At 38.1% G+C, this 18321-nt stretch overlaps 2 protein-coding genes across 2 annotated transcripts in view; one reads left to right on the forward strand and one right to left on the reverse strand.

The window, feature by feature from the left end:
* ADAM10 (ADAM metallopeptidase domain 10) overlaps nucleotides 1-5660 on the forward strand; it is a 42065-nt gene extending 36405 nt beyond the window's left edge. Inside the window, exons 12-16 of the mRNA XM_004176888.6 lie at nucleotides 150-333; nucleotides 1515-1623; nucleotides 1901-2121; nucleotides 2812-2938; nucleotides 3415-5660. Of these exons, the coding sequence (XP_004176936.2) occupies nucleotides 150-333; nucleotides 1515-1623; nucleotides 1901-2121; nucleotides 2812-2938; nucleotides 3415-3509 (736 nt within the window). The 3' untranslated portion in view covers nucleotides 3510-5660. The remainder of the gene's footprint in view (nucleotides 1-149; nucleotides 334-1514; nucleotides 1624-1900; nucleotides 2122-2811; nucleotides 2939-3414) is intronic.
* A 3593-nt stretch (nucleotides 5661-9253) lies between these two features.
* Nucleotides 9254-18321, reverse strand: part of LIPC (lipase C, hepatic type) — a 53845-nt gene continuing 44777 nt past the window's right edge. The window contains exons 6-10 of the mRNA XM_032750181.3: nucleotides 17600-17833; nucleotides 15976-16218; nucleotides 12544-12664; nucleotides 11636-11854; nucleotides 9254-9490 (exon numbers count right to left, since the gene is read on the reverse strand). Of these exons, the coding sequence (XP_032606072.2) occupies nucleotides 9385-9490; nucleotides 11636-11854; nucleotides 12544-12664; nucleotides 15976-16218; nucleotides 17600-17833 (923 nt within the window). The 3' untranslated portion in view covers nucleotides 9254-9384. The remainder of the gene's footprint in view (nucleotides 9491-11635; nucleotides 11855-12543; nucleotides 12665-15975; nucleotides 16219-17599; nucleotides 17834-18321) is intronic.

Below are 18321 nucleotides of genomic sequence, written 5' to 3' on the forward strand. Positions count from 1 at the left end.
ATTATTATGCTATGGGGAAAATTATTTTCAAGTCACATTTGATTAGGACAAATCAGAAGTTGGAGTGCTTGAGTAGGTTTCAGGGTGAATAGTTTGTTTGGAATGGTTCATGCTTTTACTTGGCACCCACAATCTGTGCTTGCTTGCAGCCCCAGCCAAGGCCCGTGTTGCACTGCCCAGTGTGATTTCAAATCGAGGACAGATAAGTGTCGGAACGATTCTGACTGTGCTAAGGAAGGAATGTGTAATGGTGTCAGTGCTCTCTGCCCAATATCTGAACCCAAAGAGAACTTCACAGTGTGCAACAGGAACACACAAGTTTGCATAAAGGGGGTATGGTTTTTACAGTTTTACATAACTGCTAATGTGGTTTATTGCAGGGCACTGTATTGTGAATTGATACTGTTTCTGTACTTACTGCACAGGAGTGCAAGCTCAGTCCAGTCTCTTTTTCTGTATAGATGTTTGATTTATTGGTGTCAGTCAAAATAACAGTGAAAGTACACCAGGGATTAAGAAATAGGTAATAAATTCCAAGATAGCAGTACTGTCTGAGAAAGTTACACTTAAAAGTTTTTTGTAAAAATCAGGATTATGAAAGTGTTTTATTTACTAGTGCCACCTTTTCACTTTTCTTCAGTCTTGGTCAATAATTCTGTTGCTTTAGAAAACTGGATATTCTGTCAGTAGAGGTTGAATTAGGTTTATTGGCAATACACAATTTCTCCAAACATGTACATATGGCACTGATATGCAAGCATATGGAATTAGAATGATTCTGAACTGCCATTAGTTTCCTGGGCTAAAGAGGACATGGCAGATGCCATCCAATATTGATGGGAAGTCTCTTATAAATTGATCTTTGTTTGCTTGGAAGCAAACACAAGCAAAAATCATCCTCTTTAAGACCTGTAACTTGTTTTGCTTGTTTTCCACAGTCCAGGATTTTAATCAAGTACTGCTTGTAATATTTTTCAGCTAATTTATAGCTATCTTAAAGATACAAGAATTGTTTTCATATAGTTACTGATTTTGAAACAAAATTATAAATAAACTGAACTTGGAGTTTGAAGGATCCTCACACAGTGAAATTAAATACAGAATCTTTTCTGCCATTAATTTTTATTATTTTCCAAGAGAGATATTTGTGTATACCTGTGTTAGATTTATTTTTCTAACCATGATTTTGAGTAGTCATGTTCCAGTGTGAACTGTGGTGCTGTGGGTGTTTTCCGGGGTACTCTCAGGTTATAAAAGAAGATACTGTGTTAAAAAATAAAATGGTTAAGTCACCTTTTAAAAAACTAGAAAATATTTCAAAATAGTGACATTGAATAACTGTAATATTTTTTTGTTTATAAGCTTTAGAAAAAAAACTGAAGCAGTTGATTTATTGATAAGCATCTTTAGAGCTATAATTATGCTTTCAGATATTAATTGTTAATATCTTTCCTAATGTCAGTATGCTTAGAGTGAAATTGATTTTTGTGTTGCTGTGCTTTTGTCTCCCACAGCAATGTGCTGGCTCTATCTGTGAGAAGCATGGCTTGGAGGAATGTACCTGTGCTAGTTCAGATGGCAAGGATGATAGAGAACTGTGCCATGTCTGCTGCATGAGAAAAAGTAAGATTCACCTGAATCCTAAGTGTAAATGGGGGGGAGGGGTCTGAGGAACCTGCTCATGGTGTTTGTACTTGAGGTTTTGTTACCTTTGAGAACATTTTGTTCAAATGTAATTTCAGACAGACATTGCATTGTACTGTGTAGGAAATAAACAATCCATTGTGCATTTTTACAGATTATTAGAAAAGCATTTTGAACAATTAAACACTAGGGTGGGTATTCATGCATGGATGTTTTAATGCAATAATGGTTTGATTCATTTGTATTCACTTTTCAGTGGACCCAGCTACTTGTGCTAGCACAGGCTCGAGCCGATGGCAGGAATACTTCCACCTTGAAACCATTACTTTGCAACCTGGATCTCCTTGTAATGATTTCAAAGGCTACTGTGATGTGTTTATGAGGTGTCGGCTAGTAGATGCTGATGGCCCTCTAGCTAGACTAAAGAAAGCAATTTTTAATCCAGAACTATATGAAAATATTGCAGAATGGATTGTGGTAAGTATATTTTTATATTACAAGTCTAATATGAAATGTTCTTGGTAATCAGGATTCGCAGTTGATAGGTGTTAATATGCAGACTGCTTCAGCATTCTTCAAAGTGTAATTAGTCCTTGTTTCACTAGATTTTCTGTGAGACCCCGGTGTGCGACAAATAAATTTTCTAGATTGAAGGGAATAGAAACAAACAAATGAGTAGGATCTGTTAATACCTCTTCATTCACATTTTTAATTTGCTGTTTTTTCATGTTTTGACTCTTCATATTTGAATGCTCTGACTTCTTTTAAGGAACTCAATATTTTGATCTTTAGCATTCATAATTTTTATTGTGCTAGATATCACTTTAATAATAATATACTGTAAGAGGAGCTAGAGTGAAACACTCTTGGAGAGCTGCATAGGCAATTTTGTGTAAGCTGTTGGTTATTTTAGGCTTATACAGCTCTGCTGGAGTGTATCTTCTGTGAAGTACCCTTCTGATACTAGAATGCAAGTATTGGGGCTTTTCTGTGGAAGAACTCTGGGGACATTTCTTTCAGATTTTTGGCTGGATATTCTTGGTGATGTTTCAGAAAGCCTTTTGATGACTTCAGAAAACACAGTGGAAAGCCGTATTCAATGTCCTCTGTCTTTGTCCATGTGTGCCAGCCCCTACACAATCTTTTTGTTGTGGTTTTGTTTTTTAGGCTTATTGGTGGGCAGTGTTGCTTATGGGAATTGCATTGATCATGTTAATGGCTGGCTTCATTAAGATATGCAGTGTTCATACTCCAAGCAGTAATCCAAAGTTGCCTCCTCATAAACCACTTCCAGGTGAGTAATACAGCTAATTATAGAGATATGTTTCTCCTCAGCTGTTTAGTTCTAAAGAGAAATGTCAGGTGTTTCAGCCTACAGTTCTTAGGCTGGCACTGTGAAACTACAAATGGAATTAATGCCAGTGAAACAATTAATGAAAATCTAATTCTTGTCTTATTTTCCTATAGCATAATATGCATATCAAAAGAAAGCTTTAAAGACTTTTTCCAGCATCAGAGTTCCTTTTATTTCCTATTCCATACTACATTTTGTAAGAATTGGCCTGTTTAAGGAAGTGCTGTTGAGATACTGAAATGTATTCTGTATGTCCTCGGTGCAGTTACTCATCTAGTTAAAACTTTGCAGGTCTAAATCCAAAGCCTTCCAGAAAAATAGTTGTATTTAATTTGCATGGCCAGGGCAACTGTTCTGGAAATAACTTGAGTTTTTAAAAAATTAATTTTAATAATGGCTACTTTTCTTTGAAACAGGCACTTTAAAAAGGAGGAGACCACCACAAACCACTCAGCCCCCACAGCGGCAAAGGCCCCGAGAGAGTTATCAGATGGGACATATGAGACGCTGACTGCAGCTTTTTGCCTTGGTTCTTCCTAGTGCCTACAATGGGAAAACTCACTCCAAAGAAAACCTGATAAGTCATTGTCCCCACTCTAACTCTCAAAAATTGAAGAGGAAAAAAAAAGAGCATGATATGCCCTCAAAACAAGTGGAAGTGGTCAATTTTTAATGAATCTTCCAGCTCAAAAAGAAGAAAAGTGTTTTCCTTGAATATTTTTAATTTCGTGGCACAAAGTACTAGCATATCATGATTCTTTCCCCCTTCTGTGCTCTTCATTGCTGCATTTTCTTCACTTGCAGGCAAATATGGCTGTAGTAAAACTTTTACTCAAGAATTGAGAGGAAGATCTATTTTTCAACTGCCAGACAAGGCTAGGAAGCTAGACCACCTCAGCATTGGAGACATTACTTGTCAATGTATATACATTGTTATATGCAGACATGTATTTCTAACGTACACCCGTACTTGTGTGCAATTGTAAACAAGAGAATTGCAATATGGATGTTTCTTTGTATTATAAAACTTTTCCGCTATTAATGAAGAAATTACTGTTTAATTGACATACTCAGGATAACAGAGGATGATGGTGTGTAGTGGTCAAGGGTCCTGTGATGCTTTACACAGCAATTTTGAATCCAATCACACTTTTATCATTATCAAAGTTGTTTCAAGCACTCATTTCATCTTCATCCAACAGCTGTTAAGATACAGCATACAAGCCTGGATGGTCTTAGACAGATTTAACAGGTGTTCTGCAAACTTTGCAAATGTCAGAATGTTTCAAAAATGTTTTATGTGTCTTCCTTGTAGCTCAGCGTAAATATTTTTAATTTGTCTGATTATTCAGTGAAATAATGAATAGTTAGATCAAATATTTCCATGCTTTATTAGAAAATTTTGCCTGTTATTCAACTTGTTTTAAAAATTGCAACCACTTTATCAGGGCTGTTCAGATATTCTTACAGTTTGGTAATCATGTTCTAAGGGATGTGGAAAGAAAAAAAAGCTGTAGTTTTTTTATTTTCTATTTTAATTTATCTGGTGTTTGAATAACTTTTCAGCATGATACTGTTGATTGATAACCACTAGAGTGACTTGCCTGGCTACTGTGGCAGAGTTAAAACTGTAGTTAGGACTACCAATTTTCCCACATTTATACCAGTAGTGAGGTTCAACAGCACAATGTCCCATTCCAGAGTTTTTATTACAAATGTAAATAATTGGCATTTTTGAAGATGAATAAAAGATGTCTTAAGGTGCTTACTGCTATGCAGGAGATGAAAGGGGGCATTACAAAATGTTTAAGCTTGTGATGTATTTATTGCTTGTTTTCCAAAAGCACCAAGCTAATTAGAGATGCAAATGGCTATAATTTTCCTGGCTTTGCTTAGGAGAAAATTTACTAAGGGTTGGACAGGCTTCCTTTGTTTTTTTTTCTTTGTTTTGTTTTTTAAGAGTATAAGGTTTACACAATCATTCTCATAATGTGACGCAAGCCAGCAAGGCCAAAAATGTTACAGAATATAATGGGATCTCTTCCTTGTAAACTTGTACAGTATGTGGTAACTTTTTCAAAATACAGCTTTTTGTACATGGTTTAGAGACAAATTTTGTACATGAAACCCCAAGTCCAATAGACTATATAAATAATTCTAAATGATCTTAACTAGTTAGAAGTGTATGTAGTTGCTTTTAAGTCATTTTAAATACATTTGTTTTAAGACTGTGCAAAGATTGGAAGTGGGTTTGCATTTCTAAAATAGTGACTTTTATTCAGCAAGAGTTCTTAGTAACTTCTTGAGTGTGGTAGACTTTGGAACATGTAAATTTTTTGCCTGTAATGTTATCCTGTGGTAGGATTTTGGCAGACAAATGCTGCCCTATTTTATTTTGAGTCTAAGTTAAATGTTTTTTGAAAACAGAAATGTGCACTGAACTCTCCACTGCAAGTCAAGATGTGGTAAAGCCGAAAGGAAGTTCAAGACAATGAAACAGAAAATACTACTGTCGATTTCATGTCCACTGTGTTTTATACAGTCTCTTTTTTGTTCACTTTGGAAATTTTTACTAAAAAATGCAAAAAATAAAGTATTGTGCAAAGATATGTAAGGTTTTTTGAAACTTGAAATGCATTAATAAATAGACTTGATGAAATCATCTTCTGAAGATCCTTTTACTTGTTGAGCCCTGAAAGCAAAGAAGAATACACAGATTTCACTTTGCTTGAGTTTTGGCTTTTACTGTCATGTCAAAATGTAGTTGTACTATCTCTGTCAAAGTGTCCCTCTCAATTTTAACATCCTGCAGTTATATATAAGAATAAATGTGTTTGTGTAACCTGTTTAGGGAAAACCATGAAATTAATTTTAAATTGCTTACATGATCACAGGAATAAAACTTTTCTTACCTCCAAAATGAAAAACTAGTTGCTGGTGGGATGTTCAAGCCTGACATCATTGTTCCTGATGGATACCTTTGGAAATCTATTTGGAGAGGCATATTGGAATTAATATGCAATACTCTGAATACACAGTTGGTGGATGAGACTTACAGAGGGAGCAAAAATGTGCTTCTTGCAAGGCGTTTTGCAACTGCTAAGCCAGCTCTCTGGGTTTTTGTGTGTATTGCATGGTTGATTTAAGTGATAAGACAGCTTTTCAAAGCCAGGTCCTGCCAGTGAATCTTCCGTTCTTAGGGCTGTTTGCTGAGAGTGGCCTGCCTGGACATCTGTTTCCCGAAGTGAGTGGGGTGGACTTTGATGTTATCAGAGCATACTCAGAGTTCCTTCCTCACAGTGCTCCCCCCACCACCCCCATGACTTTTTATAGAAGTGCTTCTCCCTGTAGCTAAATAGCACTGTCTGTGCAAAGGGCATTAAAAGAAAATCCCGTGGAGCAGAGCCCTTCTGCAAATCCTTATAGAGGTGGTGGTGGTTGTGTTTAAATCTCTGTAAGAACACAGGCCAGAGAGGTGGAATAATGCCTGAGCAGCTCAAATACAAGTTTCATGTGTATTTTAAAATATAAGTGAAATAAATCAGTACATAATTTTTCTAGCTAATGTTTGACATAATATTATTTGTACATGTTTATTTATTTGTCTTGCATTTTTTAATGTTCAGTTATTAAATGTATACATTCACCTCATGTAGAAACATATATAGGGTAGTCAGAATGGTATGAGTATGACAAAGGCATCAAAGTTCTCTTAAGCAATGAAACTTCATACCATACCATTGATGGTTTTTAATTAGTGTTCCAATATTTCTTTCAGGAAAAACAAAGAGGAAGGAAGAGGCTTTTATTTCTCAGCATTGGAGGTTCATTATTGCAGAGAGGTGATGAAAAGGACAGGAGCCATTCTGTCACTCTGAGCTGTGTGTACTCTGACAGGAGTAAGCACCTGGTGGCTTCCAAGGTCTCAAGTCAGCTGTATGGAGTGAGGCAGGAGTAATTCCAATGAGCACAGAGTAAGGCACCACCTCAGGCACTTGAGACTGTAGGTATGACTTCAGTTTTATGTTCAGGCATGGTGAGATGGAACGTATTACAGCTTGGGCTTTATTCCACTTTTATATCAGAAATTAATGTAATGGCTGTCAAAACAGGGACAGAATTTGTTTGGGAATATGATTTGTGAAAAATGGCATCAGAAGAAATACCTTCATATCTGCAAGAGTTCACATACTGACTATTTTAATTTTCCTGCTTGGCTTTTTAAAACCTTTCAAATTGTCTTATCTGAGTATACACCATCTTCACTTAGTTGAGAACTGGAGAATGTTTTTTCACAAACACTAGAAGTCATCAAACACCCATTTCTTGAGTTTCAGCACTATGTAGACACCTCTGACCCTTGTTCCACCGGCTTTTCCTGAAGTAATGCCTGCTTCTCCTGAAGCTTAGATCCCTTTATCAGCCTGCTTACCAAGAAAGTGATAGTAATTTGCAAGAAAAGCCAATTTTGATGTAGGAGACGTTTCTAAGAGTGTAGTTTCTCTACTGTTGGAGTACAGCCTAATTCTTTTTAGCCTTTATCTCTTGCTCTGTCATCCTTCAACTTCTGAAAAAAGCTTTTATTTTGAGGAGTAGGGATAGGATTTGGTTCAGGAAGCTTAGAAAATTCATAGCTTAGAAAGTTGGTGATAACTGATGTAAATGCAATTTCAGTGACAGTATTAAATTCTCTAAATAGACAAGTATTTTATGAAAAAAGAAAACCCTGAAACAGAAGTGGCAGGTCTTTAGTAGCTTTTTGCAGAAGCAGCAATTCAATTCTAGAATCAATCTAGAGAGATGCCTAATTTGAGTTAGCCACACATAGTTCTCTCTCTGTTTACTTTAATTTTCCATTGTGCTTTGGAGCACTAAAATGGCCGCATTGTTATTTGTTCCTTGCCTCGCATTCTGCAGGACATGGCTTCATGCCCCTAAAAATGCTCTCACTGGCTCTAGCAACTGGGTCCCTCCAGTGCATTATAGCTACTGCAAATGTAAAAAATCAACCAAACAAAAGGCCTTGGTGCTTATCTAACTCTCTTGCATACTTTTGACTGAAATTTCCTTCTGTGTATGTTCCTGGTTTGACTCAGCTATTGTACTTAAACAGTTGATTCTTACACAAACACAAAAGAAAGCTCTCATAAAATAATTATGTTACAAAATTTAAATATATGTAAATATATAAAGCCCACTTTATTCCTGATAACATCTGGATATTTTGATTCAAAATTCCCTGCAATATCTTGGTATTAAAAAATATTCTTTGCGTCAAGTCTTAGCACTTTCTTGCACCTTTTTTTACCACTTAGAGAACATTTAGCACAAATTACATTCAAAATTCAGAGTTCAAGAAACCTTAATTTTTAATTAATCTTGTGCTCAGCATTAAAGTGATAAATGAATACATATATTTTCTGTTTCAATACACAAAACCATAGAATAAAAGCAATCTGAGACCATAATGCTCCTTTTTGTTGTTTCTATTCTGACATAGGAAACAAGGGAATTGTGTATGTCTGACCTTACAAAGTTTGTATTTATGCTCTGAAATTTTTTGAAGGTTTAACCATTTTTATTTATTCTGGCATTTTCAAGTCATGCCGAAGTCCAGTATATGCCAAAATCTGGTATATACAGGTTTTTTATAATGTAAAAAACTCAGACCTTATCTGAATGGCTAAATATGATTTAAATGCAAAAAATTAACTGAACTTAGTTGTTCTAGAATTTTGTGTAGTATACTAATCATCATTCAAATAAATTGCTAGTAATTTAAATCAGTTCTTTAATTAAAATAGTTAGCAAAGCATTTTCAGAGAAAAAGACTTATTATAGAATTTTTAGATGATGCTATTATTGGGGTTTTCATATGGGTATTACAGCTCAAGCATTTTATATTTTTATATCTATTTGGTAGTATTTTCTTTTATGAACTATGTAACTCTCCATTAGGAAATAATTTAGCAAAATTTTAACTGATAGTCGTAGCTATTAATATTTCAATGTATTTACCATGAAATGAAGTTTCTTTTTTGCCTTAAATCCAACAAAATTAAGTTTTTCAAAGGCTTATGACAATGATTTTTTCAAATAATATCTTTATTTCTGGTGAGCAGTTGTTTTTTTCAGATTTTAAACAGTTGAAAATTGGCAGTTGCCTTGATGAAGCTGCTCACTGATCATTTTCAGAGTATGTTTCTAGATGAACAATAGCATGTTTCAGTTTACTGTTGGATGACAAAAACTAAATATCTTAATGTAGTTTTTCACACCTCTGAAACTGCTAGGATATTTGATGCAGCTGTGAATTTTTAAATCACTTTACTAGATGTATCGTATTTTGAATATTTTGGCGAGGAGTTCCATTTTTGTGTTCTTGCTCATTTTCTGTTTTGTCTCTGGAAGACATCTTCACACCTCACAAATGTCTTCTCTTGGGATGGATGAAGGTGAATGTTGTCAATGCTTTGGGGGCAAAATGTGTTTCTGGAAAGAAAAGACAGCATGTTGGTTAGAAAGCATAACATTAGTTAGAGTCTCCCATTCTTTAGCCAGTTCTTTAGGCTGTCTTTTACAGGAAGGTAGCTTTCTGTTTTATAGGCTTGTGAGGAAAGAGTTGTGTCTGCCTGCAAGACCATAGGTGCAGAGGAGAAGAGCAGCAGGCAGCTCCTGGGTACTGAGTGCATTGTGCCCCTGTCTCCCTGGTGTCACTGTGCATGTTCTTCAGAGCACACCCTCACAGTCACTTGGGCTTTACTGTCAGTATTTGGGGCATTGCTGTTGTTCCAGCTCTCACTATTACCAGCATGGTTGCCCTGTTTGGGCTGCTGGAATACTGGTACTTAGCTGGGAGGTTGCTAAAAATCAGCTAAACATCAGCAACTGCATATGCTACAGAAATATTTGAAACCAAATATTGGAATCAGGTACTTTATTGCTCTTCATGGTCTGTTTGTTAACTGCTTTTTAAGTTTATGCTGTTACATCTCAAGTCTTCGCCTTTAGATAATCTAACAAAAGAACTTTCATAATGTGTACAAAGATCACAAACATCTAGAGGTAGAGATAACCCAGAGATAAAATATTGTCAACTCTTCAAATGCTTAAGAAAGCACAAGAGAAGTCAAAATATATTTCATGTTTACTGCCTTTTTTAATTATTGAATTTCCAAAATTGCTAATTCTGCAATACATGATGTTTGGTATTCTGAGGAAGGCAGAAGTCTACATACCTTTTTTTATTTCCTTTGAAGAAAATACTTTTTCCTTGAGTGTCCTTTGTTTATGCTTTTAGAACCACCTAATAATCTTTCCCCCTCTAAACATTAATGCAGCATTTCAGTGATAACTGAATGTCACTGCCCAGATTGCAAAGAACAAAGCCCAGCACATAATCAGTGTCCACTAAAAGCTTGGCACAAACTGCTTCCACTTGCAGCAAAAAAAACTTCCAAGTAGCATTAGTACCTGAAGATACCAGCATTATTTTTTGTCAGTATAAGTGCCCCCATCACTTAATAATTTGCTAGATAAGGAAAGTAGTACATAGCAGTAATTATCTTGTGCCAGGTTACTGGCACAGCTGCATTGGATAAGAGTTTCCTGGTTAGGAAAATGACTTCTCACCGTCATACCTTTTATGTCAAGGTACAGGACCCTGCACCTAAACAGAGCTCCCTAGTTTGCAATGTATGCTTTGCCAGCTAGGTAGGTACTGATTCTGGGTCCTGGCTTGTAAAATAGCAGGAGATGTTAGAGAAACTCCTTTGATTTTAATGGCAGGAGCACGTGCCAAGTGCCAAGTTAGGAACACACCTCCAAAATACACTTTTAGAAGGATTCAACCTAGAAGAATATGATCCTTCCTCTGCCCCCCAGCATACACAGATTGTCTTATGAAATATCTCTTAAATTGTCTAATTTGTTTTTTGTGTCAATATTAAGGAGATGCAGCTCTGCCTGTAAGAGTTCTTCTGCAGGAAGTCTGCACCAGTTGTGGTGGTAAGAAAGGGAATGTACCAAGGAAAACTTGCCTTCTAGGACTGAGCCTCAGTTACAAGGTAAGGTGCTTTTCTCATTAACTTTAATTAAACTGCTCAGTTAGCATTTCTCAAAAGATTAAAGCAGTGAGAATCATTACAAGTTTTTTTATTCTGTCTTCTGGCTGAAATTTCTCTTTATGACTATGCAGTTTCAGATGTGTTGTTAGCATTGCTGTTTGTAGAGAGCAAGGCTGCTCAGATGTGGTGATCCAGTTTCAGAGCAATAAACAGGGGAAAGAAGAACACAAAAATAATCAGAGGACTGTGTAGTACAGCACATGATCCTTCTAATGAGCATTTTCAAGAATGGCGATTCTGAGTTTCTCTAGGAAGTAAGTATTGAAAGTCAAATAATTAAGATTTGGCATATTTTTTCAAAGTAGGAATGTGAATATTTCACTATGTTAATGTTGGAATCATTATTTATCTTGCATAGTATCTTGTTTCATTGAAATTTCATCTGGTCCTTATGGAGTGAGGTAATTACATTCATTGGTGTGACTGCTGGGGCTTGGATGCTTGTTTTTGAACTGGGATAACCTGGGTGCCAAACACCTATGGAGTTACTGAGTGCTCTCATTACACTTACTTTTGCTGTGTTTCCCCTGCTTTCACTCTTATTTCCTTCACTATAAGTCCTGGTCGACGGGTGCCTTTTGTCCATGGTATTATGGTTTGAAATGTGTCCCAGATATTTCCCCAAAGTGGAGGTACTTCCCATTTGAACTTGATCATTATGAGGTCGCCGATATCAGTGTCCAGGGTGATGAGAAAGGAGTAGGTTTTATTCCCAGTAATACCTTCAACTCTACAGTAAACAAGAGAGAATAATGTTGTCTTAATTATTATGAATTAAAGTGAAAAAAACAGGATTTTTTTCTCTGAAAACCAGAGAAAGAACTATGTTTGCTTCTCCAAGACAAAACATTAATGTCTTAAGAATGTTCTTCCTCCAGGTGCAAAAAAGTGATGAAATATGACAACATGCTAGGAAAGAAGCAGAAATGGCAGAAGTTTGAACAGCTGATGAAGCAGTAGTGGTTTCTGACAGCAAAATAAAAGCTGTCCCATAATCGCATCTATGTTACACCTACTGCCTGCTAGAGCAAATGCTGAGCCACACTCTTGCCTTTGATTTCATTAATGCAGATAGTGTCCATTGTGATAAATATCCAAAATGCTTTATCTTAATTACAGCTGATTTTTTCATTTGTGTTTTAATTGATTATACCTCCCTGTCTTAGCTATGGAATGGAACAAAGTAAGTGGACAGAAAATTTTCCAAATTTACTGTTTGTATTTTAACAATTTTCTTCTGCACAAACTGCATCATCATTGTCAGAACTTGTGATTTTCAGGGAGTATGAGTGAAGAGAGGACAATTTCCAGCTCATGTTCACTTAGCTGTCCATAACCATTTCCCTCATAGCATGATTATCAATGTGGTATGATATTACAAATTGTCACATGCACAATTACATGTGATACAACACTCACAGTGGGATGTGCAGGCCTTTAGCATCCGCCTTAGTCCCTGCCAGAGACATGGTGAAAGCTGGGTCTGTCGGCTTGCCTTGGATTTCATTGATGATGTGGATCTTGAACTGATAATGATACACTGTAGGAAGGAAGAATTTGCAAAAGGTGGCAAAATGAATGGTCAAAGAATCAATAGATTTCTTAGGCAAAAGAATTTTGCCTTTCAGAGCAGAAAGTTGATGGTTATTCCATTTTAGTTTTCAAACTAATTTGTTGAAATTAAAATATTGTCATTTTTTCTGGTTGCTGCTGTGTTAGCATTTGTGGCCCTGTTGCTTCATTTAAAGGATGAAGAAAAAGGTAATCAGTGTTGACTTTCTTTTTGGGATAAAACATTCTTTGATGGGAAATATTTCAGCTTTTCTGGAGTTCAGTTGTCAGGATTTCTGGAAAGCCCTCTATCTAGTGACCAGGCTAATCCTTGTGACTGGGCATGACTAGAGATGTATGATACAGATCAAAGACCTTATGCAATGTGGTCAGGCTGTTTCTCTGATCAGCTGGAAAATTGCCCTGCAAAACAGATGACTCACAAACTTTCCCTGACTGCATAATGATACGTTGTGCTTAACACACATCTGTTAACAATGTCATTAATGCTTCAAGGTCTGGGGAGTTTCTAGAACACTGGTTAGGAAAGTCTGAGCTGAGTATTGTCAGCATGAAAAATGCCTAAGAAGTCATCAATTTTATATTTAAAAATTATGAAAAAGAAAATCCCAATAACATAGATTTCGAGTATGTGCATACAGATATTGTCAGCTACATTTGAATGTCCAGAACTCTTCTATCTGGTCATTCTTCCAGCAACTTTCTGGACCAAACGGATAGATTTATATATAAAGTAACGTTATTGCATGCTAGTTTTTGAGTAGAGCCTCTTTACCCACTTCAGTCTTCACTACATCTGAGAATGGGTCCCCATACCACTAATGGAATCATCTTTTTATGGACATGCACGGATAGAATTTTTTTTTTTTTTTTTTTTTTTTTTTTTTTTTTTTTGGTGTAGCTCATGATGGAAAGTATTTGCTGGAACAGCTGTATCATTTTATTATTCTATAGTTGTTGTATGTCATTGAACAATGTATTTTCTTTTGAAAATGTGTCCCTCAGTAGAAAACAAAATGGCTGATTCCATGCCACAAACCTGATGATGACCAAGGCAGAGAGTGTTGTTTACAGATCACTTACATAACTAATCTGTCTTTCTCTGGGTTTTCTCTCTATGCAAAAACTGATTTTTCCGTATATGATCAGACACAGCCTAAGGTTTTGCGGTGATTATGGTGCTTATTTTTAGGAAAAGTCATATAAAAACTCAGAGTCTCTTCACAGCTTCATTATAAATGTTAACTTCCATGGAACAAACTGGGGGTTTTGTTTGAGCTGGACTGATGTATACTCCAGAATATAATGTCATTAACTTGAAAATTAAATGTTAGATTTTGTGAAGACACAGAGAATTGTGAAGTGTAATGTTGAGTTTCTCACACTTCTGTTTGTGCTTCTCACATGATCTTAAAACTTTTTTTTTAAAAAGCATTACAAAGATGACTTTGTAAGCGCCTTGCCACAGTTGCCACTTTGTTTGGGAATTTTTGTGAAAGGGGATCATTGTCTGGGGTACTTTATCCACATATGTGTCAAGGATGGTTTTTTATGCAAAACCAGTTCTAAACATAAAAATGCAATATGTTTAATTGAAATCAAAGCTAATAGGACAGAGATATTTTACCCCAATATGAAACTAGCTCCATATCCAGAGAGGAACACAACACAGTGATCACATATCTGTGCCCAGATGTGGGAGCATCCCCAGAGCCTGTCATTTTCTGATTCTGATAAGGACCTGACCCTGACTGTGCTGGAGCAAGACAACATCAGGAACTAGACACAGCCTCTGGAGTTTTAAAATGTACTCCAAGTATCTTCCTGAGCCATTTTAAACAGTATTAAGAAGAAATTCAGCAGGTTCAGCTGCTCTTGAGTATCATTCAGGGCTCTGTAGATCCCTCTGGAGTCATCACGGAATATATTCACAGCTGTGCTAGTGGAGGACTTGCAGAATTATTTTAAAAGTACCTGAATTTTTGTTGGGTTTTGGTTTGGTGGTTTGTGGGGGGTTTTTTGTTTGTTTGGTTGGTTGCTGTTGTTGTTTTTATCTATGATAATGCATCTGAGCAACCGGGCGCTGTGGGGAGCCCAGCGATACAATGCAAGCAGCCTTTCAAAGCCGTTCTCCTCATCCCTTCAGTGTTCGTGCCGGGCTGCAGAACAGGCCAAGCGCTTCCCAACCCCAAGGCCCAGGGCGAGGGGCAGGCGTGGGCAGAGCCCTCCAGCAGCGGGGCGGCTCCGGCCCGGCACAGCCGCGGCAGCCGGAGCGGGGCTGCGGCACTGCCGTGCGGGGCTGTGAGGGCACGGGCGGCGCCCCAGCCCAGGGCAATCTCCGCGCTGTGTGCGGCTGTGCCTCGGCCCGAGCCGCGCCGGGGCTGTGAGGGCACGGGCGGCGCCCCAGCCCAGCGCCATCTCCGCGCTGTGGGCGGCTGTGCCTCGGGCCGAGCCGCGCCGCTGCTCCCCTCACGCCTCAGGGCAGCCGGGGGAGAGCCGGGCGCCAGCAGCCCCTGCACCGACAGCCCCTCGGAAGAGGAGCGTCCCACATCGTCCTGATTGTTCTCACTATAAAATGTACGTGAGCCTTTCCAGGGGCGAGGGAACGATTGCTCAACAGCAGCAGTGGGCTCTGGCGGCTGAGTGCGAGGGAGACTGGTAGGAAGGGCCTGCGCCCCCTGGCAGGCCATGGCTCCTCTATCTGATCACACAGCCAAAAATCCACACTGACTCGATAAAGTAACGTAGAGCTAAAGCAGCAGTGCCAGTCTCAATTTTAGTGCTACAGTTCAGCATTGTAGAAGTCCATCCTATTCTGTTCTCTGTCCATTGTTTGGAAAGTAGTAATTTATATGTCATTTCATAGTCTAATTGCAGATAAAATTTGGGCAAATGTGGAACAGGATGTTTTATAGGCCTCCCAGAGTAATTATGCAGCTTTTTTTGACTTGGCTCTATGCCTGCATATGTTAAAACAAACGTGCACAGTCCAGTTGTAGGAAAATCCTGTAGATGAGGAGCCTGGGCATCTGCGAGCCCTCAGCTCCACAGCTCGCGTGGGGCAAGCAGGCAGTGTGCTTTTTTCCCACAGAAATAGGAGAGCCAGGATCTTGATGAAAAGGCATCAAGATGGCCCACTGGGATTCTCAGTTGTCTCAGCAAATTGATTATTCTCACAGTTTTATAAGCTTTAATGAATGAGTAAATAGGATCACAAAGCTTAGGCTTAGACTTCACTTTGTGATCAATCTGGACACTGTAAAAAGTATTCCCACAAACCTTTGAAAGGCATATGTGCTCTTGTTTTCAGAAAGAGTCGTCTGCCTTTGGGCAGCCTTTCCTCCCTGATGTTGTAGCCCAGGGTGTTACACCGGTTCTTCTTACAGCTGAGGCACAGTCCTTTGTTGAAAGTGTTGATGTCGTTGCACCAGTAAGCTGTGCTTTGCTTGTCCTCGTGTAGCAGAGAGTCGATGAACAAATGAACTGACCTCTCATGGGCACATTTCACAGTTTGAGTGATCCCTGAAAAAATGCAACAACAAAATTTTACATGGCCTTGTTTCTTTTTACCATCTCAACTGCAGAGATGTACCATAGCCAACTATAAACTATAAACATGATATTGTTTCCCCCTACACGCCCCTACCCTTTGCATCATGGTTTTGCCTCAGAAATCATACATCCTAGCAATTTTACTTTTAGGATCATTCGAAAATAGAATGGCTGAACTTCCATGATAATAAACTTAAGTAATTTTCTGCTTAAACTTCTCTAGCCTGACAGTATCAGACTGTAAATATGAGCCTTGATTTCAGTGTTCTGGTTGGTTTTGTCAATAGAAAATACAGCCTGAGTTGATGTGTAGTCTTTCAGATCATGCCACATTAAAGACAGCAGTCTTATTTGAATTGCTGAATACTCTTGGATTTGGATGCTTAGGCAGCAATACCATATTTTGTCCCTATTAGACTGACACACTCTTATGTTGAATTTTTCTTGCAGTTACTGCTTGGAAAAAAGGAGCAAAAATTTTATTAAACACAATAAAAATATTAAATAGGTCTGCCATTATGAGAAGTATCTTTTATTCTTTAAGTGCTGTCAGATTGCAAAAATTATTTTGTACAAATAGGATGTATCACAGTGGACTGCTTTATGTCTCTATTGATAAGCTTCGAGCTGATGCTTAGTTTCACATTTCTCATGATTTATCTTCTAACAAGTAAGGCCCAAATTAGGGCCAAATACAATTGTAGAGGATAATTGAGAAATACTTCTGCAATGCCATGCGCTGGGTGAGCAGGGCTCATTGGGGGTTTTCAGTCAGCACTTCTGGTTGTCAATGCACATCAGGACCTTTTTCAGTATCTTGCATCAGTTTCTCTATAGGTTTATGTTTAGGTACATTGAAAATAAGCTGCTATAAATAAAAGCTAGCCCGGAACACTGGCACTCAGGTCCTAGAGAGAGCATCATCTGTTATGCTGAAGGACATGGAGCTGGGAAAGGTAAGCTAAGGAGGTGAGTAGTACAAACCTGTGTTTTATTTGATTTGAAATAATTAATGGAGCACTAGACAAATCAGGCTTAATTAGAATAAATTTTCTCATCTCTCCTACTGCTGAAACAAATACCATTAAATTATTCAGAGGTGCTTGACAGCAGGATGCTCATGGCCTCATTTTCAGGAGTGCTAGGCAGCTCAATTCCTTGCTGGAGTCAGTAAAATGAATATGAGCTCAAGACATGTAAAAATCAGGTACTTCATCTCTAAACAAGAAAATACCTTGCATGTAAGGGGTGATAATAATAATCCTTAGATGCTGTTTAAGACCACCATTATTTAGTTTCCCAGACAGACTCACTGCCCTCCTGCCTCCCACTGTGTGCCATTGGTTCTTACCAGCAATCCCCAGTTGTGCAATGTGGTTGTACACGTGCAGGATGTGACAGCCAGGCTGGAAGGTGCCTCCGTTGGGATAAAAGTCAAAATGAGCCACAGGCTGCTTGATGCCAACACTGAGGCCCATGTGCTGTTTAGTGAAGGTATGAATTGCATCCACAAAGTTTGCATCATCTGGAGATAAACGGTCTGTTGGTGACATTCCTTCAAACAAGGGACCAGCAGGGTCAAGGCCTGCAATAAAGCAAATAATCTCATTGTCATATAGTGCAGGACTGTTCTACTGCTGTAAGTCTGATAAATGTCTGAAAACAGGCAGCACCTGGTACTTTACAAGGTCTCTGATGGAAACAATAAGAGCGCTTGTCCCACAGAGGGTAGATGGTTACACCTAAAGCAAACACAGGCACTGTAACAAACACTAACTGGGACCTGCACAAGGACACAGGCCCAGAGCCAGGCGTGTTTGTCAGAGACAAACTGTGCCTGCTGCCAGTGCCACTTGAGGGACCTTGACATAATTTTGTTCTTTCAAACCCTAGAGGTTCTGTGTTTCAGAGGCCCTTTGGAAGTTACCAGTCCCACAGCAACATTGACTTTATCTCACATATGGGACCTAAAACTTTATAAACCTAAGTTATTGTTTAAAAGGCCTGTATGCCTGCTAGATTTTATTAATAATAATTCTTCAGTTTAAAACATCTCCAGGGCACATTATTACA

The sequence above is a fragment of the Taeniopygia guttata genome, chromosome 10 (assembly GCF_048771995.1).
Source record: "Taeniopygia guttata chromosome 10, bTaeGut7.mat, whole genome shotgun sequence".
NCBI classification, from domain to species: Eukaryota; Metazoa; Chordata; class Aves; order Passeriformes; family Estrildidae; genus Taeniopygia; species Taeniopygia guttata.